Below are 25,138 nucleotides of genomic sequence, written 5' to 3'. Positions count from 1 at the left end.
AAATATAACTCTGTTTTTTTTTTGTTTGCAAAATATTCAACTTTAAAGTGCAAATTTTCATTAAAATCGAGCGTCCCCCCCTCTATAACGGTTACTTAAGTTTTCTTGAGAATTATAAGTAGCTTAAGAGTAAATAGCAGCGTAAGGTATAAAATATACATAACCTTGGAATATTCCGTACAAAATGCGAAATCCTTAGAAAAATATTTCTTAATTTTTTCGTAATGGCTAAGGAACCCTATTACGGGCGTGTCCGACACGCTCTTGGCCGGTTTTGATTCTACCAGCGTTTTCTAAAGCTAGAGTTTAGTTTTCTACCGTGTCAATGGCTTTGCACTATGACAAATTGCAAGGTTATTATTTCATCGTACTCTTCTGTGCATTTCACGTATTGTTTCAGACACTACGGACGAATTATTACACCTGCAGAATTCAGCTCTCAACCCACTACATTTAAAGCTCACTTTACTTTAACGTCTTGTTCTACTGCGACACTGAAAAATAGACGCATTGTGAATTGCCTTAAGATCTATTATGCGCTGATAGTTTCTTGCATCGGTTTTCGATATGTCATGTCTGGTAGCTTAGTGTGCGGGTCACGTAGTGGGTTCGGTCCCGGTTGTGTTCTGTTGTTGGGGGTATTATTTTACTCGAGTTTTGTTTTGCGACTGTTATAGGTTAGGGGATGAAATTAAACGCAAACCATAACGATATTTCGTTATATTTTCGTATTTCTCGTGGGAACGCATTACCGTGGGAGAAGAAGATTCTTTCGCCAACCATTTATTCATTTTGATTTAGTTCAGATTACTATGTGCAGCGATGTCAGTACAGTAATATCTGGAAAGTTCCTACTTTATTTTTGAAATAAGAATATCTGCTGCTGCTTGCGTATTACTGAAATGTAAGCAGTAGTGTTGCACTGATTCACAATACAACAGAGTTAGCTCTGTCCAAGGTAACGAAAACAGGATGGTTCTAGCAGTTTGAAATAAGCAGGAGTGTGAGTATGTGCTTGTAAATATTTTATCTCATGTTGCAAACGGCGTTGGCGATGTCACAAGGGCAAGATGCTCGGCATCCGAAGGTAGTTTTAACACACGAAATGTAAAAAATGAATTAGTGCGCCCAGAGCAGTCTCAAGGCTATGGGAACGTTAAAATAGTGTATAATGATGATATTTCATTGGCAAGTAAAACTCATTATTTCCGTGCACAAATTGCGTAGTTTACTGGGAAAAAAGATTAATCTATTTAGTCCTTCAGTAAATATGCATCAGAAAATATGGGACAGGTATTTTTTCTTTTGTCAATCAAATAAAATTACAAAGATGAATCGCGTCAAAGTTTGGGAGATGGAGCTTGTGACGTCACGCAGATCTTTAAATGGTTATAATATTCACATGATTTTTTGTTCAATTGAATGAAATGAAACGAAAATCACCGACGTTGCTCAAAGAATTAGTCGCTAAGTGGCTGACCACGTCTGTCTTAGGAACGATGAACGGTGGAGCAGACGAGCCCTCGAATGGAGACCACGGATGGGAAAACGTAGTGTAGGGCGTCCTGAGTCACGGTGGATGGACGCCCTTAAGAGGGTCGCTGGTAGCGGATGGCGCTGATGATGATATGATGACGACAAAAGAAAAAGACTGATTGGAATTTTTCAGGACGCTTTAAGGGGTCCCGTGTAGTCATGAACCCCATAAGCATTTTGGTGAAAGACGGTATTGCGGTTGTGGCAAATGCTAACTATTACCACTAAGCTATTGTTTAAATGCTAACTTATCATTGTAAATACTAGCAGGCAGCTATTCATATACAAAAGGATAAGTCGCGTGCCCTCATAATCTCCGGCTCTTAGTACTCGAGCCGTCTGCCTGACCTTCATATATCATGCAGTTCCCCTTGCGGTCCGCTTGCGGTTTCACCTACATTTGTGTTGAGCGGCTCTTGTTACTGGGTAGGTATAGACTTAATCAGAATTGTCAGTTTGCATGGCATAGCCAAGGATTTTATTTATTTTCATGAAAACACTGTCGGATTTGAACGATACTATACCTAAATGTTACGTTGGTATTGCTTCTGCAAATGGGTTTGTTTCAAAAAGTATTATTACAGTGTAAATTAATTGATACGAATGACGCCGTCTTTGCATAGCTAAGGATTTTATTTAGGTGTACATAAACCCTGTCGGATTTGAAAGAAACTATGAATGTTGCGTTGGTTTTGCTTCAGTAAATTGGTTTGTTTGAAAAAGTTGTTACAGTGTCAATTAAATGACAGGAACGACGTTCTCGCAGTAATTTAAGAGACACAGACAAACACGCAAACAAAAAATAATCTCTGGCTATTTCTTAAGTCGACATTTAAAATAAAATAAACTTATTTTGGATTAAGTACGTACAGTCAAGGAAACTGAATTACGTACCAGGGTGGAACGTATTCATAATCAATTTCGCTATGATTTATTTGTCAAATGTATAGGTTGTTAACATGACATTAGTAGCACGAAAATTCCTCGACTATGTAAGTAATTGTAATTTTGGACTGAGTTTAATCAAGCAACTGCGCTTCTTCAATAGGTATTGAAAGCTTAAAAAGTCTAGAAACTCCATAAATTACTTTAGCCCACAAATTGCCATCCTGAGCAATATTTCTTTTCCCTTTCCAATTTCCTAAAGATTACCTTGTAAAAACATAAAAAGGGAAATCTTTTTAGCACCCGATAAGCGTTATGGGCTAAGCAGCTGCCACTTTAACAAATTATTGGGAGATTTCCAAAAAAAAAGTTGTCACCCCTAAAAGAGGGTAAACGTCTTATTTGATAGCATGATTTTCTTGGGGTGCACAGAGAATGTTAAATTACTGGCGAAATGAAAGATAATAGCGCCCCCTCATGGCAGGGAAAGTTGCGCCACTTTCGGGGAAAAAGTTCAAGCCCAAAAGATTTTGAAATTCAACCCCTGGGGTGATGGGAAGTTTTGAGTTTCATGTTATTTATTCATAGGTTGGCTATAAGTACTTATTGCATTAAGAGATTATGGGAGACCTGGCTGTTGAGGCTATTATCTATTTAGCTGTTAGGGTACAGCAAGACTTCTGCCTTAGAAAACATGGGGGATGTAGAAATGAATAAAGTTTTTCAGTTGAAATTGAACAATTTATTGAGAACTAATACGAACGCATAGTAAAATTTAGGATAAATATTTGTAATATTAATCGTACTATAACAAAACATTGACGATATAAGCGTTAACTAAGTTCACCAACATTTCATAAAGCCACAATAATTAGAATCAAGTGTAATCGAGTCATATTTACATACGGACATGCCGACACGTGAACGTTTAATAATTATATTATCAAAAAATATTAAAGCTATAAAAACACGGCCGAAGACAACAGTCTTAGTACTAAAACATTATTTTAGTTACGCCTTCCATTTCGATCCCGATATTCTATCAAACAATAGGAGTTGAAATGGCAATGGTCTCAAACAACATTATTTAAATTGAAATGAAAGGCAATAAGCATTTATGTATTTCGTGAGGTTATTTCCTATGTAGGAAGAGAAAATATGTCATATTCACCCTCGATATGATCTGTCAAGGAGGAAGACGGAGGAAGACTATTGATCTTGCTTTAATTTTACAATCAAGTCAGTAGGTAAAAAAGCTACATTTAACAATTTCAAATTAAGTGGAAACTTACAAATTAAATTTTTTACACATTGATAGTAAGTATGTATAAAAGTACAAAAATGAGTTGAATAACAATATCATGAAGAAGGAATCATAATAAAATTAGTTTCAACACATCTGTATGTATTTAATACTTAGTTACACTTCGGGCACAGAAGAAGCAACCTTTAGAAAAATACAACGGTAACCGCATTGGATTAGTGCAAAAGCCTTAATTGTATAAAAACGAGTATATCTAGAGTACAAAAGCAGTCTCCAGATTAAATTCGGTAACGTTAAGGATACGTAAACGCTATTTAGAAATTTAACACTATTAGTACATTAAGTTCTTTCATTCGCGGTCATCACATTAAAAGTCACTAATTTCAGGGTCAGTATCGGCATACTTACACGCAAAAGGATTTCTAAGCCATGAACAGAAGGATCGGTCGCTGTGCTGCTTATATTTAGCCGTCGTATGCTTTTTGGCATGTGCTCGAGCCACAGCGGCACGCCGTGTCGGGTACGAGTCTAACGAAGATGCGTCTGAATCTCTAGGCACTGAGTCGTATCCAGACTCAGCTCGCCTGGACGTAGCCGCTGGACTGTGTTTCCCAGTTCGTGGGGTAGACTCATGACCGCTATCATAACCATCAGGTTTCGAATTTCCAACAATTCTCGCTAAACTTTTATCCCCTTTCTCGTTCTTCTCTGATCGAGGCTCCGTAGTAACGACGGGAGGTATTACTTCAAGATGAAGGTTTGATTTTAGTTCTCGAAATGTATTCGATGGCGCACCGTTACCCGGTATTCTTTTTTCTTCGCGTAAGTTGGGATCTGATGCACCGTCCGGATGCCTCAGCGAAGCTATTCTAGCGTCAGTTATATCGTTACCCCTGTATCTCTCAAAAGGGCCGTAGGTGTCATTTTGCGCACATCCGTCTTGGTACCCGCCGCACTCTCCTACAGCGCTGCCTGGCCTTGACATAGTCCTCTTGCAACTATCACAAATTTTATCACTCGGTCGATATGCAGGTTCGCTGTAAACTGAGCCATCTCCGTGAAACTCTTCCGTATCTCTTACATTACAAAGAGATAACGATTGAAACTGAGGAGCAATTCTTGAAGCAGGTATATCTTCGTTGTCTAACATTTTCCGGGACCCATAGAGTTCTGCTAGTCCAAGCATGTCATCGATTCTTGAACGTGAAGACGGCAAACTCTCATGGGGATTTACATCTGCTAGAGCATATTCGTAGCAAAAATTTTCAGTAAAATATCCATAAGTCTGTCTCAGATATGCTTCGTTTCTAATTTGTCGTTCGACTTCACTATATAATGATAACGTGTCTGTAAATGTTGAAGCTACAGTTAAGTTTTCTTGGCTAAGGATTCGCAGCGGATGATCTTCAGCATCCTCTTGATCAGTTTCTAAAAGGTGATTGTCTGTGAAACCCATACAAAGTGCTATGTCTTCTTCGGTTACTTGAAGACAGCTGTCTTGCATAGGAACCGGTTCGAAAGGTTCTTCTATTTCTATAATTTCCAAAATTTCATCGTCATCTTCTGCTAGTCTACTTAAACCATGAGAATCAATATCTCTGCTATGATTGGAAACTAATTCATCATCCATTCTCATCCTTTCCTTATATTTACTATCTAAGCTTTCCATAGATACTTCTCTACTACTTAAACTACTAGGCTGTATAAGAGGAAGTGCAGGAGGAATTTCTGCTAGTTCTTCACTGTCGTCGTCGTCATCGACTTCATTTTTTACCGGAGCTTTAAGATTGTTAGATTTTTTCGGAATTTGATTATCATTTAAAGGTGGACCAATGTTTTCTTCCTCGATGGCATTTCCTTTAGACCCAGCTTTTAAGCCCGTTCTTATTGTCGATTCTTCAACATGAATGCGTCTAGCTGAATCTTTTAATAGTTCCATTTTGTGCGTAGCCTCAGGTTCGTCTGGAACTTTTGGTGGTTGGTTTTTGTGACTTGATTGTGCTTTATGACTTGGTGAATTATGTCTTGATTTATGAATTTGGGAGGTTTGATTTTCAACCCATTTTCTAATCATATTTTTTTTATGGTTATCCATGTAACCGTAGCCAATATTTTCATTGCCATGTGCACCAAGAACACCAATTTGAAGTGGCAACTGATTCGGTTGAATTGGTACAGACTCAAATTGCAAAGGTAGTTTTGTTTCTTGCATTGGGCCGTCGATCCAGGTTTCGCGTTGCTTTTCTTGAGTTTCTTTAATAATATGTCGAACTTCAACTAATTTTGATTTTGATATTCGAGGACCATCAATCCACTGTTCGTCACTATTACTTTTTGTTTCTTCGGTAAATTGTTTTTGGCACGCTTTTTTAACAGGTGTTAATTTTGAGGCCGCAGAATGCACAGGTGATGATTTAGGTGTATGATTAGACGATTGTAGTGCTGTTTTCATAGGAGAAGCTTTAGGGGAAGAATGCAATTTATGTACAGGACTCTTTTCTTCAACTACTTTAGATAAAGATGATTTATGCTTATGTTCTAATGCTGAGCCTCTTAGGGCTTTACTAAGTACACCTCTGTTGTCACCGGAGTTCATATGTGGTATGTAGACTGGCGGATGTTCTCCATCAGTAGCATCATCTAATGGTCCAACGTAAATGACTGTGTCTGCAGATAGATCGCTACTCGATGGATCGGGTTCACTACTACTCGGTTTTGAGGCATCCTCACCAGAACTCCCTCCAGACCCTGCATTATTGTTAGCAGAATATTTAATTTTTCTTCTTCGAAGTCTGTGTATTCTCGAGGCTAATTGTAATGTGGTCAAAGTATCGGAGTAGTTTTGTACATTTGGTGACACGTGTACTATCATAGCCGTGTGACAAGTCAATGATCCTAGGCATTCTTTTAAAACATGCGTGAGATTGTGATCTCGATACGGCAGATGTCTTTGGCCGTTAAATATTGCGAGTAGTATATTTCCTAGACCAGATAACGGGATTCCTCCGCTAGCTTTTCCTCGTTCTGAGTTTCCTAAATCAATTAAATGTAGGCGACTCCGGCCTCCGGCAACTGTGAACAAGAAACTTTTATTAGTTTACTTATTTAATTAGTCTCAAATTTGATTTGAGTTTGATTTTGCACAGTCACGTTTGGTCTTCTTTCAAAACGTTCAAAAAATGTATACATTTTCAGAAGAGAACAAAATGTTCATTCATTAGATTTAACCCTTTGACCGCCACGGTCGGTAAAACACGACAGCTGAAAACAGTGCCATAGTGACCATGTCGGCATTTCGTGGCGCATATGGAACGAACGAGCTGAGTAGCGGCCATTTTGGCTGGTAGGAATAGGCATGGATGTGTATATTTCAGTGTTTCTGTATGTGTATCTATTTTTATCAGCCAATAAACCATTCTTATTCTTATTTTATTTTCAGAAATTATTTTTTGTCGGCTGTGGCCGTGGCAATTAAAATGTTAAGAAATTATAAATTGTATTATTGGAACACCCTTACTAGGTTGTACTACTGTAATATGTACGTACTGTGCAATTCATTTTAAACTTTTTCATCAACTACTTAATAGAGAACGACTTGCATAGGATCAGATACACCTTATGTCATTTCGAGCATCTGTTTCAGAGCCTACGCTCATCACAGCAGGGCTACAACGAAACTCGAAGTTCGTATCATGCGGTCCCTCTGACACTTATACTATTTAATACGAGAGCGAGAGAGACGATACGATGCAAACTTCGAGTTTCCTAGTAGCCCCTGCAGATCTTTTACTCGCAAATGACACTCGAAATATGGTGATAGGCTTAAACGTAACGCTAGTGTTCTTTTTTTCAAAAAATAGTAGGGAAAAGCAGCAAATGGGTCACCTAATCTAGGTAAACACCACCGCCCATGGGTATCCAATGCAAAGGCACAGTTCACAGTTTAGAAGGCTAGGATAGAATATCAAATGTGTCAGCAATTTGATCGGCTGTCTTACACAGAAAAGTACCTAAGATAATGTGGCAATAACAGTAAGTCGATCGTCCCATGCAACTTGCGATGCTCGCAACAAGGTAAAGAACACAGTAGTGGGGAGCATTTCGACATCCACAGCTGCAACCACCGCTTTGGACTGCAGAGGAGTGGAGTGAGCGGGAGATGCGGAGCGTTTTTGCGTACTGTGTCTAAATAACACGGAGGGTAGTCGTCCTCGCTCTGCTTCCCGGTATTGTATTTTTTTAAGCTAATTACCAACTCCTTGTCCACCGAAGAGGAGCAGAGATTCTATGCAATGAGGGCTATCGCGAATGAATTCGCCGCTAGAGGCGCTAGTGTAGCGTGAGGTCTCCGAAATGTCAAATCTCATAGTTTTTGGGTGAGCTACGCGGGTTTATTTAGAATTAGAATAATTTTGTGAATATTTTGCAATATCTGTAATTATTTATAGCAAATATGCGTTCCGGGGCAATGAATGTCTGTGTTTTGAGACAGTTTTGTCTTTCGGAAACCTTTGTCCTCCCTTTTTTCCGAACAAAACGGGGACTATGCAACAACGTGGCATGCTCGATATTTATATGGTACGGTTTTAAGGTGTATTAAATATGATTTTAATCTAAACTTTGTTTCCACGCCCGTAATAACAGACTTTCAAAACCATACTTAAAAATCTCACGCAACAGTGCGCCATCTAGTGAGACAAAAAACGATAGCCATCATTCTATTGGTGCATTTTATCTCGTTCACCGCTCCGCACCACTGGACAGTCAGCCTGTATGCCAGCCGCAGTAGATGGACAGACTAATGTGAAGACGACGTTCGTCGCCGAAGTAGTTTCAAACAAGTTCGGCAAACACATTAGTTGAAAGAAGTAGCATTGCCGCATATCTTCAAAAATAAGATACCTTCATAATGTCCATTATTAACCCACCTGCCCCCTTGCCTCCAACGCTGTACTGGTACACGTGCAGAGTGTACAGTAGATGGCTGTCCTTTCCCTCCTCCCTCGTCCCCCGGGTCGCGAGCGCCGCGTCCAGGTAGAACGCTGCCTTCTCCGCGCTGTGCACGCGCAGTTCCGACTGATTCTGCAGATGTGTGCCGAAGAGGGGGTCGTCTCGTAGATACACGCCAGGAGACTGTTCTGTATCTGTTGGAAATATTACATTTTAGAGATGACAAATTTCGACTTTTACTTTTTGATAAGATGCTTAACACAAAACAATGCACGCAGTGTGCAGAATTTTGTTCGTCTCCTACGGACAAGCCCAATGCGTAAGAGTGAAACTGCAATCGAAGTCATTGCTTTCACGTTACGTCTAATAATCATCTCCATACCAAATTTCAAGTCGATGCCAATAACCATTGAGGAGTGCCGTCCTGCAGAAACAATCCTAGTAGGACCACGAAGATGTCCCTACCAGATTATTGTATTTTCACCAAATTTACATAAGTATGCCAAATTTCAAGTCAATCGGACCACTGGAAGTGGGTCAAACTTAGCTTTCAAGATTTGACCCAAAATAAACAGGGCAAGCTAAAGAAAAGCTCGTAACAAAACACTAACCATTCTGATAAGGCGCCAGCAGATCCCTGATCTGGTTGGTGTTGGTGCAGAGTTCGACAGCGGAGACGCGGACGGAGAAGCGTGTGCCGCACTTGTGGCGCTGTTCTGCTATGCCGCGGAACAGCCAGGATATGGCACAGGGGATGGCGCCAAGCGACGCGGCGGAGTCCGGCCGCCCCAGCATTGTGAAGGATTTACCTAAGGATAATTATTTATTTATTAAGAAATTATTTTTGACTTCCGTAAAATTTATGAGAGCATTCAACGGGTCAAATGAATTTAATTTCTCCAAGACACTAGTGGCTTAACTCATACATACTCTATAAAAGATAATCAAGAATTTAAAATAACTAATTAAGTATACGTAGTAAAACGTGTAAAGCTTTGAATATGAAATGATTATTTGATTTATTTAATTAAACATGAATGTAAATCTTCTGGATTAAGAACGTTTTTAAAAGTCCGTAACTAAAATGTTTTTAATTTACGCATATTAACAAATGAACGTTACTAAGTCAGGGTTTTTTTGTTGTCTCTCTTCTGTACCAAGTCAATGTCACTCGTCAATTTTGTGAATTTTACAATTTGCCCTCTAAAAGTGACTGTGAAGTTACCTACATTATAGGTGTGGGTAATATGAGCAAATAATTAAAACATAGATCATACTCCTCAAACTGAACAACATTAGTTCAGCGACTTATTAAACTTTTAAGTTTATTCGAAGAAGCAATGTAAAGCAAAATGCTTGACGTTTGTAGCGTGGCAGGCGAAGTCAGCACTGTTGTGTTCTGGGATGGCGTACATTGATATCACTATTTAATTTGTATGAAAAAATGAAAATTCAAAGATTCCATTATTTTTAAAAGTCGCTGAACTAATGTTGTTCAGTTTGACGAGGACGCTCTATGTTTTAATTTTTTGCTCGTATTACAGGCCACACCCGGTATGTGATTTATTTCATAGACCTACCTACCTACAATCTGTACGGAATAGTAGAGGTCGCGTTAGTCCTACTCACTGGCCGGTTTTTTAAAGAACGCCAATACAAATTGAAATAGTTAAAATACTCGACAGTTCATTAAATCTGCGTCCATTTTCCCATTTCCGAAAAAAGTTTTAGTATTCAAAGCTGGTGACGACAAAGCGGACCGCAAGTTATTTCGCTATTTATCAAGTGAACTATAAAGTGTGGTGCGAAGTTTCGCCGGCACTCGCCTCGCTCCGAATTTGCATGGAAATGGGAAAGAGTCTGAGTCTTAATTGAAAGTTTGATAAACGCAAAAGGTGAGAGCGACTTCTTCGTGAATGGCCGTAACTTATATTACTGTGAATCTTTGCGATGGGCTCGTTATTGATCGTACCTATAGTATTATTCCACATGACTATCAGGTACCTACACATTTGGGCAAAAGCATAAAAGCTACTTTTTTGTCAGTTCAAAAATCGTAATTCCTCAGTTGCTATTTTTGATTTATTTTTCGTTTTAGCGCACGCAAGGATACTCGGCAAGTGAATGTATAAAATGTATAATATTTCTGTTAAATTTTATTACTAAGCTATTATTTGCTTATCAACTAATTTAATGTTATTTAAGCTACTTAAACATGTTTTATAATCTAAAAAGAAATATTCATGTAGTATAAATAATTACCTAGTTATTAGCGTGCATAGCCAACGGCCGTTATGAAGTAAACCCTGACACATTGCAAAACTATGAAGTTTCTGAATATAAACATTATGAATTAAAGACAAAAATGCAATGCTTACTTGTGCATGCGACAGAGTAGTAAGTAAGTATAGCACTTTTTTCAATGGTTGACATTAACAATAATCAGGAACTTCATAGTTGTGCATTGTATCAGGATTGACACCTTAGCGGCCGGCGGGCAGTATAGTGTATCTGTATAGCGGTCCGAGTATCACCAAGGGAGCTGGCTGAAAATCAGCGATCAGGTGTTTATAAATATAGACGACCGGATGCCCAAGTGGTTAGAGAACCTGACTACGAAGCTTGAGGTCCTGAGTTCAATTCCCGGCCGGGGCAGATATTTGTACATAAACTCTAATATATTAATAATAGAGTGCATGTGCTGATATTTTTGACCACCTTGGCCGCTCCGAAATATCTGATGACGACTGTACTGTGAATTTTACGGCGAATAAACGACGTGAGGAAATCTGGACCACACCGTAGAAACTACCGGCCGAGCCCTTTTATTCTGAGGGAGGCCTACGAGTATGCCCAGCAAGGTATTAAAGGTCCAAGAAAATTATTATGACATTAATTTGTGAGAAGCTTCCACAATGATAATAATATTGAAAAGAAACGGTTATCCTATACTGAACTGTACCTATTATGAGTTGATGTAAAGCGCTAGTGCTTTATGCTACGTTTCTTTTTCCGCCGTCTCAACAATCCACAGTGATTTACTCGAGCGAATTGGGCCACGATTTTAATGCCCTGTAAATCGTTTCTGCCAGTTATTCTCAGTAATCCAGGCTCAGGATAATAATCCGAAGGAACAATAAGATGGCTTATATTTTCATTACGGCGATAATTCAGAACGAGGTAAAGTAACAAGCCTCTTCTTACCCCTACCTCGAGGATTACGGTTTTAAATGCAAATTGAATGAAAGCTCCACCAAATGAAACTTCAACGGAAGCCAGATCCCACTAAAACCGAGCTTAGCGGAACATGCCGCTTATTTTGGGGATTCTCAAACTGAGTGAATAATTTCTCATCTTGTTTTAATTACCCCACGTTATTTCAATGTTCCCGTACCGACATACTGTGGCTTGATAGGAAGAAAATGATGTTTAGGCTTTTGGATAAGGCCGCCTATTGCTTACCGTGTAATTTTCTCTCTGTGTACCTGTTTCCTGAATCGCGTAAATACAATAAAGATTGTATTGTATTGTATATGACACCCTAAAAACAGCATTAAAATAACCCGCTGTGTTCAGTTTTGTGCTGTGTGTGTGGTGGCTACAATCGATCTGATATAAACAGTTGCAATCACCTAATTCCGTGTTAAGCCCATTAAAAGCAAAAAGTTAGTGTACCTGATTTATTTAACGGGAACTTTATACATTTTATTTACATTCGACCATTTCAAGTTTTAATATGAATCCTATTAAGCACTGACAGAGCTTGAAAATGGTACCAATTTATACCGGTATTAAAGCAGTAGGTATTATATCGTATTCGAAGATACTTTCATTGATTATAAACTTAAATTTTTTTTTATGAGTAGGTGGTACAATTAACAAACTTGACGAATGATTATGAAACTCAAAAATCAAACTTAACTTCTATTGGCACGAATGTTCATTTTAAATACTCCTTTAAAGTGAAAAGAAATCGAAAATATCACGGTGTACACGGTATTTCTTTCAAACTCTGGCCCCCAGAACTCAGAGGACAATTTAATGCAGAAATCGTTACCTAGTCCTGCGTGTCCAAAGCAGAAGAGGCAGCCGTCTGTCCCGTTGATAACTGCGTGGATGACATCTGTCAGAGCGCTCGAGCATATCTCCGTCTGTAAAAAAAAGTTGCTCTAGTAAATTTAAACATCTTAGAATCATTCACTCATTCATTTTCATTATTCGTTGAACACCACAGAGCAATACAACCAATCCGTATCCTCCAATTTATCTGCTCTTTAACGCTTGTTTAACTTAAGTTTTACCTACTTTTTACTAATTTGTTATACCTACGATGGAACGGAGAAGGTTTTCACGTCTGTCATACTTTTATCAAAACTATTGATCCTATTTTGAAACGTTTTCTTGAGTTATGGCCACCATGAAGAGAAGAGCTGTGGTAGCAATTATTAATCCTAATAAATTTAAAAACAACGCACTCGATAGAGTTTCTGCATTACTTTCTAACGTCGTTTCTAACTTTGTTTTTAATTCTAGGTCGTGTCTGTAGGAATTAAGTCGCAAGTGATCTGTTAAATACTCCTTTCTGAAAAGAAATTGAATCCGATCCTTTATTGACGGTATTTCTTTTAATTTACTCTGGCCCGGCGGAGGACAATTTAATGCAGTAGTTACCAAGTCCTGGTGTCCAAAGCAGAAGAGGAGCCGTCTGTCCCGTTGATAACTGCGTGGATGACATCTGTCAGAGCGCTCGAGCATATCTCCGTCTGTAAAAAAAGTTGCTCTAGTAAATTTAAACATCTTACAATCATTCACTCATTCATTTTCATTATTCGTTAAACACCACAGAGCAATACAACCAATCCTTATCCTTCAATCTGCTCTTTAAACGCTTGTTTAACTTAAGTTTTACCTGCTTAGAAGAGCTGTGGTAGCAATTATTAATCCTAATAAATTTCTCGATTAGTAACTCCGCAGATAAGATTAGTGTTTAAGCATTCCCGCTTGCTTTGCCTCTTTTAACTTCTCTTTACGTCGTGTCTGTTAAGATCACTGTCACTTTTTCGTTTGCTTTTTCCACGCAGACAAGGACAAAACATTTTGGTAATTTAACGGGTTAATTTATTATTTCATTCCGAATTTCAGAAAACTCAGAGGTGTGCCTAAGTTTGAATTCACGGTTCACAGGTTTAACAACTTTATATGTATGACCTACGGCTTCTAAGTGTCTCTAGATACAATAAGTGATTGCACTTGCGTAGTTTCATGCAAGAAACATCGCGCGCTTGCCAAGGAAATACGTAGCAACATTAGTATGTATTATTCTCGCGATAATTAATCTTTAATTACTACTATCCACGGCTTAACTATCTACCTTTAAAATTCATTGTTTGCGTTGACCTAACATTAAATGGAACATCTAAAACTTCGCAACGGTAAGCGTTAGAGGTAATGCATTGAATAATTTAAGCAAATCTGCCACTTACATGGTGTTTACGTTGCAAAGCCCGGCTGAGCCGCGGCACACCTCGGCAGCCCTCGGAAAACCTCGGCAAACCTCGGCCGAGCTCGTGTTTTCTTTCGGCTCGAGATAATTAAAAGGGCTTAAGGTACGCGGCGGGATTACGTCACGGCCCGCCATATTGCGCTGAGGTTGCCATATTGCAAGCAATTTTGCCATATCGTGCTATTAAAAATTGCAAAATATTTCAACATGTCATTAAATTGTTAGAATAATGCAAGTCAGCTTAGCTCAACTTGGTGTCATAAATAGTTAATAAGGTAATCAGTTATTCTGATGTTGTAGTAAATAGTTTGAACATTAGTTTAGCTAACTTATCGTGTGGAATGGTTTGAAGAAACTGATCTGTAACTAAGCAGCGAACTGTTTACCTACAATAAATGTATTTACGTGTCATGACATAAACAGATAAATTTTGAGATCACACGTCAAATTTTTAATAGTAGAATTTTGTAGTGTTTGAACCTACTGTCATCACACCACGAAAAATTCACGTTAACTTTGACTTATGTTTTAAACTTAGTGTGCTGTGTACCTGACGTGGTTAATATATAACAAAATCCTTATTTTTCACACTGAAAGTGCTCATTTCAATTCCTAGTTCTTACGTACAGACATAAATTGCAAACATGTAAAAAATATTAAAAATAAATATTGTTTCACCAAGCTTATCATGAAAGAAAAAGTACCGTACGAGTATATTGACCTGGAACCCATTATTCATTGATATGGACTCCCCCGAAATTATAATTCAACCACTAGAAACGCCGAATAAGTTTACAAAATACAACCGCTTAAAATATTCCCGAAACAAATAAAAACAATTACAAGGATTGCTCACTTAAAACTAAAAGATTAGATAGAAAGTTAAGGTTTCTAAAATTTCATTATTAATATCATTTTAGTGTTTGAAAATTATAAACTTTCTCAAAACACGAACTTAATATTAATTACCATTAATTTGTTAATTTCTATCATGGCAACCCCACTTGAAGCACTCATTTGGCGTGGATATTGAAATTGTTGTGAATGAAAATTTTAATGGCCCCTTCGTCGTTAATTGAGAGCGTTTAGATCCTCCCCGAGAGGGAAGTAAATTATTAAAAAATGCGTAATTTTTATTGAGAGGTTTTTCATTGAGTTACAGATAAATTGAATTGGTTCGGATACATCTAAAATAAGTTATTGCCTGCTACATTGTCATTGTGTGAAAAAATATTCTATGTCCTTCTTAGGGTCTCAAACTATGTCCACAATAAATTTCATTCAAAAGATATATAGACAGACAGACAGAGTTACTTTTACTAAACTATCATATTATATAACTACAACGTCTATTTGAACGGTGTCATCACTGAATGCAACGGTCACCAGTTTTATCAATAATTAATGTTGTAATCATTTCTTTAATTTCACGGTTAAAGCAATAACTGCCAGCAAAGCATCCGTTTTCATGGCTTTCATTTAATACCGCTGCCGCTGAAGTAATTTAACAGTTATTAACGCATATATGCGTTTGTGGTAACTGAAAAGCAAATAAATGCGTTAGCGAACATGACTTTACATGCAGTATAACCGGATTGAGTAAATTGTGAAGTCTCTACGATTTATCGTAGACGCTCTACGGCGCGGCGTAGAGCGCGGCGATAACTCGTTACAGACGTCTTAGATTATATTTATAATATAAATAGAAATGTAATGTAGATTGTTAAAAAAAATACCTACATAGTTGAGCTTCTTGTCAGGTTCTTCTCATCAGAGGTTTTTTCGGGAGTAAAAAACGTGATATGACAGTCTCTATGCAACTTAATCTATACTAAAGTTGAGATTTCCGTCATGAATGAGTCTAGTGAAGTGATAAAACTAATTGACTTTGTGAGTTCGTTTCGTCAACTTCCTATCTACTTAATACTTACTTAATACTTGTTTTTTATTTTGTGTTGTCTGTAATTAGCGAAGTGCGAATAAAATATTTCTATTTCTATTTTTTTTAACTCACTGACGGGTTTCAGGGATGTTATCAAATCACTAAAAACTCATGGTGAAGCGAAAAAACGAGTTTCCCTTTTTGGCTGATTTCGTACTTTCACTAAACTGATTCAGGGATTTCATCAAATTACTGTTTTTTTAGGCAAATGATAAAATGAATTCACCAAAAATGTTAAAATGTTTTAACACTACTTGATTTGGCGGTCAAATTCTTCAGGGATTCATTCAAAATTCTGATTTGGCCATTTACCTGCGACATATAGTAAATACAAGATAATAACATGATGCGTCTAATATATCTATGTAAATCCATTATTACACCGACTGACCGTTCGCTAAGCCATGCCAGGTCAGTCCTGAGACCTTAAGCTGCTGTCGCCCCCACTGTCGTTGCCGGTTGAAATATTGCATACCGGAGGACCGTCAGCATGAAAAGTGAAACTAATTTAAGACAATGGCAAGTTTCGGCGGATAAAGTTAATGTCAACCGCGATTTTTGGCAATTACGCAAGTGTTCAAATATTTTTGAGAACCTACATAGACAGCTATAATAGTAATGGTAATTGTACTTAGGTACACGTGCTATGTAAGCATGCGAGGATTGTCGAGAACCTGGGTTTGATTCCCAGTCTTAAATATATTTTTTGATATTGTTAACCTATTGATGGGTAAAGACATCGTTGTGTAATACAACTATTATTTATTATGGTAGGGTCCACACACATCGCGATAAAAATTATTGCGATACTTCGTCTTCGGCCTACGGCATTGTGCATGGCCACATTGTAAACAAAGAAATATTTATCGATAATGAAACCCTTTGATGTGCGCGAGTTTACCGACAGTGGGGCGAAGTGTCTGCGGCTTCGCCCGAAGCATCGCGATAAAGTGAATATTCGAGTTATTGCGATATGTGTGGCCCTAGCATTAACAAAATTAGCGTATAGCAAGTCTCTATCATAATATTGTCATCTGTCGTACGAATACGTTTTTTCTGTACGTCTTAAAACTAAAAAACAACTAACCTTCATAGTAGCATCTAGCAATTAAATTTAATTTTATAGGTTTGGCAAAAAAATCCATTGGGAATTTCTAAAAATTATATAGTAGATTCAACATACCTACCTGAAATTAAATAGTAGATTCAACATACCTACCTGAAATTAAATAGTAGATTCAACACACCTACCTGAAATTAAATAGTACTTTCAACATAACCTACCTGAAATTTTGGGATTTTATCCGGATCCTGTGGGAATATCGGAATAAAAAGTAGCCTAAAAGTTATTCCAGATGTTTTGCTATCTACCTATATACCAAATTTCTTCCAAATCCGTCCAACTGTCATATTGAAGGAGTAAAAAACCACACACACGCACGCATACAAACTCATGAACATAAAAAATCTCTTATTATTTTTTTAGTAGGATGGGTAAGTGGTCGATATTAGATGGCAGTGTACCGCAACTTGAACGATATTTTCTCACACCTAAAATCTGTTACAAGTATTGAACCAAAAATTGCGCTTGATGTGACAAGTCACTATGACGACAAGTGCCTGATATCACCAAAAAATAAGGTTAACGACCCATTTGCCATATCTCATTATCATTAATAAACTACGACTAATAATACCCTTAACGTTAATTACCACATTTCCGCATTATGGTAGGTACTATACTCTAATATGTACAAATGTAATTCCAATACACATTTAAGCCAGTGCCTAACGCCAGATAAAGGGGATTACACACTATTAATGACTGCGGAACGCGGTGTTAGTGCGGAAATTTATGCGGAAAGTGTAATTAGGTGCAGGTGAGGTAATTTAGGTGGTCTTTTATATGACGCGATAGGAGACTTAGGATAATAACGCATAGCGGTGGTTATAAACAGTCTGATAGTAAACTAGTAAGCAAAATACATTATGTGCTAGTTTTTCGTATACTTAATACATCGTCGTAAAAAAATAAGTAAATATCCTACAAATATCATAAATGCGAAAGTTCGTGGGTATGTATGTGTGTGGTGTGTTTGTTTTTCTTCACGCTAGAGCAGTTGAACGTATTGGATACTAGTTTTAATCCAGTAAATTCAGTCTTAGTTTGTGTTTCTTCAAGAATAATTGTTATCTTTTACTAGATCCATGTCATTAGAGAGCCATTCACGTCAAGAATTTCAATATTTAGGTACTTATTTCTGTTCCTTAAACCGTGTCTCGCGTAATACCAGTTCACGTTCATATTGCAGAAAATTCTTATCATTTTTAAGCGCTACTGCGAATATAGAAAAGTACGCAAAACTTGCTTCAACGCTGTACGTTCGCTTAACTATTTAAACACGTGCATTCCCAAAGCGCCCGAACAGACATTTTTAGTGCACGAAACTCAACTGCGATGCGGATGGCGAGGCGGCGGTTTTGATCGAGCTACGGATTATGAGGGATATAATGTTCGTAATCTATATTCTGCTCATATATTAAAAGAAAAGTTTCTATTTACCGACTGAATCATAAACGCTTGGTTAAAAGAGATACTAGTTATTTGTTTGGCGCTCAACACAACTATCTACATTTTGAATCAAATATTCTGAGGAAAAATCTTAACAAGAATATTGAATATTGATTGCTGGAATAATTAGTCCATATTTTAATACATCTTTTAGAATTATGTCCTTAAAACATAATATTTCATTGAAAAATTCGTAAACATTTTTCCTTGAGACAGAAAAAATACGAAGTGTTTAGAATGGAAGAAGCGCTAAACTAAAACTAGGTGATATAAACAATTTCAGTTTATGAACGTAAAACAGCAACAACTTAACAAGTTCAATACAAGCACCGTAAGAATACATAAAGATAGAAATAAACAGCAAAATTCAGCTGAGCTAGTGAATGATTCAAGAAACGTGTCACGGTAAGAGGCGCAAAATATTTTTCAGAGTTCTTATCAACCTGACGGCTGCAAAATAGCCCACGTACCTGCCTAATTTCTTTTCAACTATATACAAATAGCTTTATGAAATCTGATGTCATAATATTCGCTTGGCACACAAAATTCTTGCGACGAAATGTGTATCTTTCTAACGTAGTGAAATTGGAATAACACAGTCGGCGGAAATATGTCTTGGATAAAAGAGACCTTTACAATTATTTTGACAAAAAATGATTTTACTTTGTTTATAATTGCGTGAAGACCAGAGACAGAAAACCAGTGGCACTTTTGAATTGTCATGATGACTTGTCATTTATAATTGCCGATATTCGTAAATCAAGTACAATCCGTGAGCTCTTAGAAAACCTTCGGGTTTCGGGGAAATCGGAAGTTTCGTGTTGTAGAAATGACAATTCTTTTTGACTTAGTAGCAATCCATGACGCGGAGAGTGCACTCCTTGTGTTTTCATTGATTTATATAGCAGTTTAAACCACCACTTACTTATTTATTTAGTTTAGTTTTCGAAAAATGATTTCTATTGGGAGTCAACTTAAATAGGGTATTTCTGTAAATAGCCAATAACGGGAAATCGTTTATAATTATAATGTATATATTTTTTTAAAGCAGCTGAAAGTTTCAAGAAACGTGTTGGTGTAAATATTTTAATGAGGTTCAAGACCGAGTTATAGAAGCAACGAGGATTTCGAAAAGTACATAAAGAAATATTAAACGAAGCAGACCAAAAAAATTAATTTGACATACCCAAGAGAAGTAGACACAGTATAACAGCTCTATATATACTTCAAACAAAAGTAGTAAGGCGGGGTTCTCTATTTAAATGAACGGTGGAAGAATTCGAAAATGCTGATTTTGTTTTATTTGTATCATGACAAAAAGTCATATTGTATTAAATTTGAAAAAGATAAATAAGCGTAATATTATTACAGTAAGGTTTATTTTGTACTGATGGTTATTCTTTACATAACTTTTTACATTAACTTCGAAAAGTTTGCAAGTTGATAACAGAACAGAACCGCATATCACGATCGCGTGACATAGTCAATACTCGAAAATGGTTCTAAAATCCGAAGGTTTTTTTAAGAGCTCACGGAGAGTACGGTATAAAAAACAGAATCCAAAAAAAGATTAACAACAGGTGATAATTATAATGTTAAAGAACAGTCTCACCCTGAGAAAATTGTAACCAACTAACTTAAACTCAACCACACAACAATTGTTAATGATTGGCACTATGACACATACCTACCCGCAAAACTAAGCAATGGTCAATGGAGCAATGATTGTTATTTTGCTCATTATTGCTCGAAAGTTATACGTTTATACGTGACTGTGTGTATATACACAGCATGAGCATACATGTATGTAGATAAACATGATAAGTTACTAACAATCTATTTTGAATTTTATAAAGTCTATTGATTGAAAGTTAGAAGTTGGTAAATGAGAGATTGCTCTGACAGCCCCAAATTACTACGGAAATCCCAATTTCTGGTGACTATTAAGCAGCTTCTGTAGGGCATTAGCTAATCTATATACCGGGAAAATACCGTGAGACTCACTCATATTGAAATAAACAGATAACTCACGTCTTTAAGTTTAGCTCGCCGTGCTCCGGACTAATGCGTAGCCCTTTTCTCGGAGCCCACACCACGGCGGCTGCGCAACGTGTTTTGCATTTAAAGCCTTGCGTTGCGTTTTGCGTTTAAAGACGTCAGTTAACCGTTTATTTCACTTTTTATTTTGTGCATTGAAAAAAGTTTATACCAATACGTTTATATGAATGAAAATGTACCGTACCTGTGAATCATCTTGGGAGAAAATAGCGTCAAAAGCGAACATCTTCGGTGCGGCCACGCCGACCTTCCTGTCTTCGGGCGGAGCAGCTGCGCCGGTCACGTTCTCGCAGAGGCTCACTTGCTTCTTGCGCTTGTCTAGCGAGAACGTCTGGGTGCCGCTCGTGAAAGGACCCTCGCCAGATGCACCGACTCGTAGCATTACTTTCACCTGAAACAAGCATTAAGGTTATTGTCATCGTCAAAATCTGGTAGCATGGTTACTCTGAGGATGAACTCTGATTGAGTTCGAAACGCTTTAGTGGTGTGTGGTGGTGGTGACAGTTGAGCTTATGTGATTTGTGCGTGTCCTTACAGTGTGGGGGTGGAGATGCTGCATGAACACACACTTTGTTGCATAGACGTAGCTATCGTAAGGTCGCGGGTATAAGCAAAGTAAATTGTATATACCTAGTTCATTAATAAAAAAGTTGGAAAACCCCCGACTTTGTCACTTCAAAGTTCAATATCTCAAAAACGGCTGAACCGACTTTGATAAAACATGTCTAAGAATCATCGCTAGAAAACCTGCTTTCAAATAAAAAAAACGCATTCAAATCGGTCCATCCGTTTAAGAGCTACGGTGCCACAGACAGACATACAGACACACATAGCGGTCAAACTTATAACACCCCTCTTTTTGCGTCGGGGGTTAAAAATGATTGGTGGCAAGTCTGTCCTAAGAACAATTTAATGAACGTAACCTTGGAACGCATATTGGAATGTTTCGTATTATTTTTAACTACCGGCGTTTAAAGTCCACTTTTTTAACCCCATCCAAATTTTATACGTACATTTTTCTTGCTGCTATATGTATTTTATAGCCAACTAATAAATAGGGTTCCGTGACCCACATAGGACTGACAAGCGTGCGTGAGCCCCACGGAACCAATATTTGCCCTCGCTAGCAAATATTTCCGTAAGGTCTGCGTGCCTTTTCACCCCTGTCTTATAAACAAAGAATTATCACTCAAGTGATTATTGCATTCGTGGGATAAACTAAGTATGGCCGTGGTGTTGTGAATTAATTAGTTCTCTATATATCTAATAGTATAAACTTATAATTTATAAAAGAATAATGTGACTAACTGACAATACTGACATACTGTAGCCTAAACTGCCTTGGTATATTTGCGATTTGACGGAAATTATTGTTCTTTGAGGTTCACAAAGGTGTGCACTAAAAAGGAATTATTGAAAACTCCCATAGGCTTATTTTAGGGTTCCGTAGTCAACTAGAAACCCTTAGGTAATAATAGGTGTATAAGTTTTTTTAACAATTTGCTACCACCTGACGAGTTTGTTGGCAAATGATATACTTTAAAGTGCATTTTTTAAAGGTGAGTATCCCCCTCGTAAACTAAGCACCTACTACATAAACATGGAAAAAACATGATGGCGGTATGTATGTCGGCGGCCGATCGTAAAATCCGCCAGATCACGAAATTCCTAGGCATATCGTGAAATGCCGCCATTTCATGAATTGGCTAAGGAACATCCGCCATATCGTTCATAACTCACCGTTTAGCGATTTGCCTAGTGACGTTTAGGCAGATCATGAAATTCCTAGGCATATCATGAAGCGCCGCCATTTCATGATTTGGCCAGTTTAGGCAGATCATGAAATTCCTAGGCATATCATGAAACACCGCCATATCGGTTCTGGCACTTCGCCGGCCGCTGCCGCGGCACGCTCGCTTCGCTCGCTCGGCTCGTGCGTCGTGATCACAATTAATACTAACCACTCCTCGCTTCGCTCGTCGTACCTAAATTTTTCTATATAAATAAATAACAACTAGTGAATACTTTATTTACCAACAAAATTCTAACCTCTAAAATACGGGCAGACGTCCATGGTTTTTTCACATTGTGCACAGAATCCGTTTGTTCACATAAAAAGAACGGAGCTGATGTTCAAAAGCTTCTTTTGCACTTCTATTTTGAATTCAATCACTATTTTCGGTTTAAAGATCATTTTGTTGCGACGCCGACATTTTTCACGCGCTAAACAAACACGGGCGGTCAGCTGGTCACGGCCGCCATTGCATACGCAGCGCCACCAGTGGCCAAATAAGAAACTATTTTACGATGTGCCCGGTATAGAGCTAGGAATATCGACGAATGCGTTGCTCTAATCGATCTGCCGTATTATTTCTCAGGCACATCGTGATATGCCTGGCCAACGTTTAGGCATATCATGAAATGGCGGCGTTTCACAATATGCCTAGGAATTTCGTGATCTGGGGGATTTTACGATCGGCCGCCGACATGTATAACGAATTGAAGGGGAAACTATTACCTGCAGCTTAGTAGGCTTAACAAGGTAACGAGTAATAATCGACCAAAACTTATCATATTGAATATTTGCCACATTTTAGTATAAATGTCCATACCTAATGCGCATGGTCCGACACATATTTGCCAGTTTTCTTAACTTCCTTTGCTACTTTACAGCATTAAAACCGACCACAACAAATATAATCTCAGGTGCAGGCTTTCACTGGCGAGCTGTCATTGTAAAGCCTCTTCCACACGGACGAACTGTCGACGCGCGATACCGCGCGGTCCGTCAGTCATTCGGCTTAGGCATCGGGCTTCCCCAGTTGGCGAATCACGTGCTCCATTGAATTTGAATCCACTGGCTAATTGGAAACGATTTTTTCGACAGCTTGTTTCTTTTGTTACTCTACTGTTGCTGTTTTCGATAATCTGTGAGTCTATTCAAATATTGCCGTTGTGGAACCATATATTTTGATAAAATGAGATGAAAATTAGAGGATGCAAAACCCTTTATTTGGTAATCTTGCGTAGGTAACCGATCTTGGTCTCAAAAGAGGACAAGCGCAAGCCTTAAATTCGACAGTACTTATACTGATTTGGCCTATTTGTGACGTGTTTTTTTTCTTTTTAATTTCTGGTAAAAGGTAATCATAAAATATGTAGTTTGAATTTTGACCACGTACATAGACTTACCAATATAACTAAATTATGACAAGGTGCCGTAGGCGGACTGCCATTGGAAAATTCTCAGACAGACAGACGACAGCTAGCTACAAAACAAGTGTACACATTTCCGTATCAAATTAAATTTTCGTGTTAAACATGTTAAATCGCTGTTCGTCCGTCTGCCGATATATCAGCCGTTGATGAGTAAATCCGTAAATCCTGACTGACGTACGATCGCCCGCCGTCGGTATCGCTTGGACGCACGCGCCTCTAGTGTGCAACTGTCTTTACAGTGTTAAGCGAATTTCAATAATATTGCGTCGAATTAAAGTCTTATGCTGGTTTGATAATTTTCTTCTTCATATTGTGAGTTGGATTATGATCTTAATTTTGATTGTTGAATCGTCCCTGATGGCGAAACATTATGATGCTGTAGTCATGACATTTTCAGTTAGTTCTTTATGTAAAGAGTTGTAAAACACATGTACCATCAGCTAAATAAGTGGTCCATCAATTTTTAAACAAGTTCCTGTCAAATGAATGAATGAATATTGGTATTATTGTTTTTTGACATGCAAACGATTATCAGCTTTAGGGTGGTAGACCACATATTTGGCGGATGGTACCTATCTTCCTACTTACCGGATTGTACATGAAGTTCGATATATTTCATTGAATTTTCAGATGCCTAAACAATCTCCTAGTCACATTTGAGTTAGATTATGTAGCATTAAAAATACGTCTACAAAAACACTGCTGTATTTTTGTTCAAGTATGTGTATGTATGGTCATAGCTATAATTTGACATTTTCTTTTCAACCTAAACGTGTCACAATCTTTAAATGGATAACATAGGTAAATTCCATTACGAGATGGCTCAGCATCTTAAATTATTCTGTGGCAGGAATGACAAAAGGCCCCTGTCTTGAGGAAAAAACAAATCTTGTTGTCAACAAGCAAAATGGCTCGTCAGAGCGGCCATATTGCTTTCATCTTTAACAAGAAGTCTCAAAATGTTGCCTGTCTACAAAGTATAAGGTTGTTTGGTGTTTTTAAAATATCAACTCAACGGCAATGCCGCAATGACGTCGGTTTTGGTTTATTACTAAAAAATTATTGAATAATTGACAGGGTGAAGCTATTGCGGAAATTTTCATTGATTCTTTCTACAAGTCTTTGGTTAGAAACAGTCAAAGAATTTTAGATGAAAAAGCCAAGGTCTTCAATTTTCTATCTCGAATTAAAGTTTGTATATTAATTGTA

The 25,138-nt window shown here is 37.8% G+C and overlaps 1 protein-coding gene across 1 annotated transcript in view; it reads right to left on the bottom strand.

The window, feature by feature from the left end:
- Positions 1–3,160: 3,160 nt before the first annotated feature.
- The window catches only part of LOC141432066 (kinesin-like protein CG14535), a 343,284-nt gene continuing 321,306 nt past the window's right edge, over positions 3,161–25,138 (bottom strand). Inside the window, exons 6-10 of the mRNA XM_074093449.1 lie at positions 20,895–21,101; positions 12,693–12,786; positions 9,247–9,444; positions 8,614–8,829; positions 3,161–6,757 (exon numbers count right to left, since the gene is read on the bottom strand). Of these exons, the coding sequence (XP_073949550.1) occupies positions 4,053–6,757; positions 8,614–8,829; positions 9,247–9,444; positions 12,693–12,786; positions 20,895–21,101 (3,420 nt within the window). The 3' untranslated portion in view covers positions 3,161–4,052. The remainder of the gene's footprint in view (positions 6,758–8,613; positions 8,830–9,246; positions 9,445–12,692; positions 12,787–20,894; positions 21,102–25,138) is intronic.

The sequence above is a fragment of the Choristoneura fumiferana genome, chromosome 10, assembly GCF_025370935.1.
Source record: "Choristoneura fumiferana chromosome 10, NRCan_CFum_1, whole genome shotgun sequence".
Classification (NCBI taxonomy): Eukaryota; Metazoa; Arthropoda; class Insecta; order Lepidoptera; family Tortricidae; genus Choristoneura; species Choristoneura fumiferana.
The sequence above is the reverse complement of the archived record's forward strand: the minus strand, read 5'-3'. Positions and strand labels throughout refer to the sequence as shown.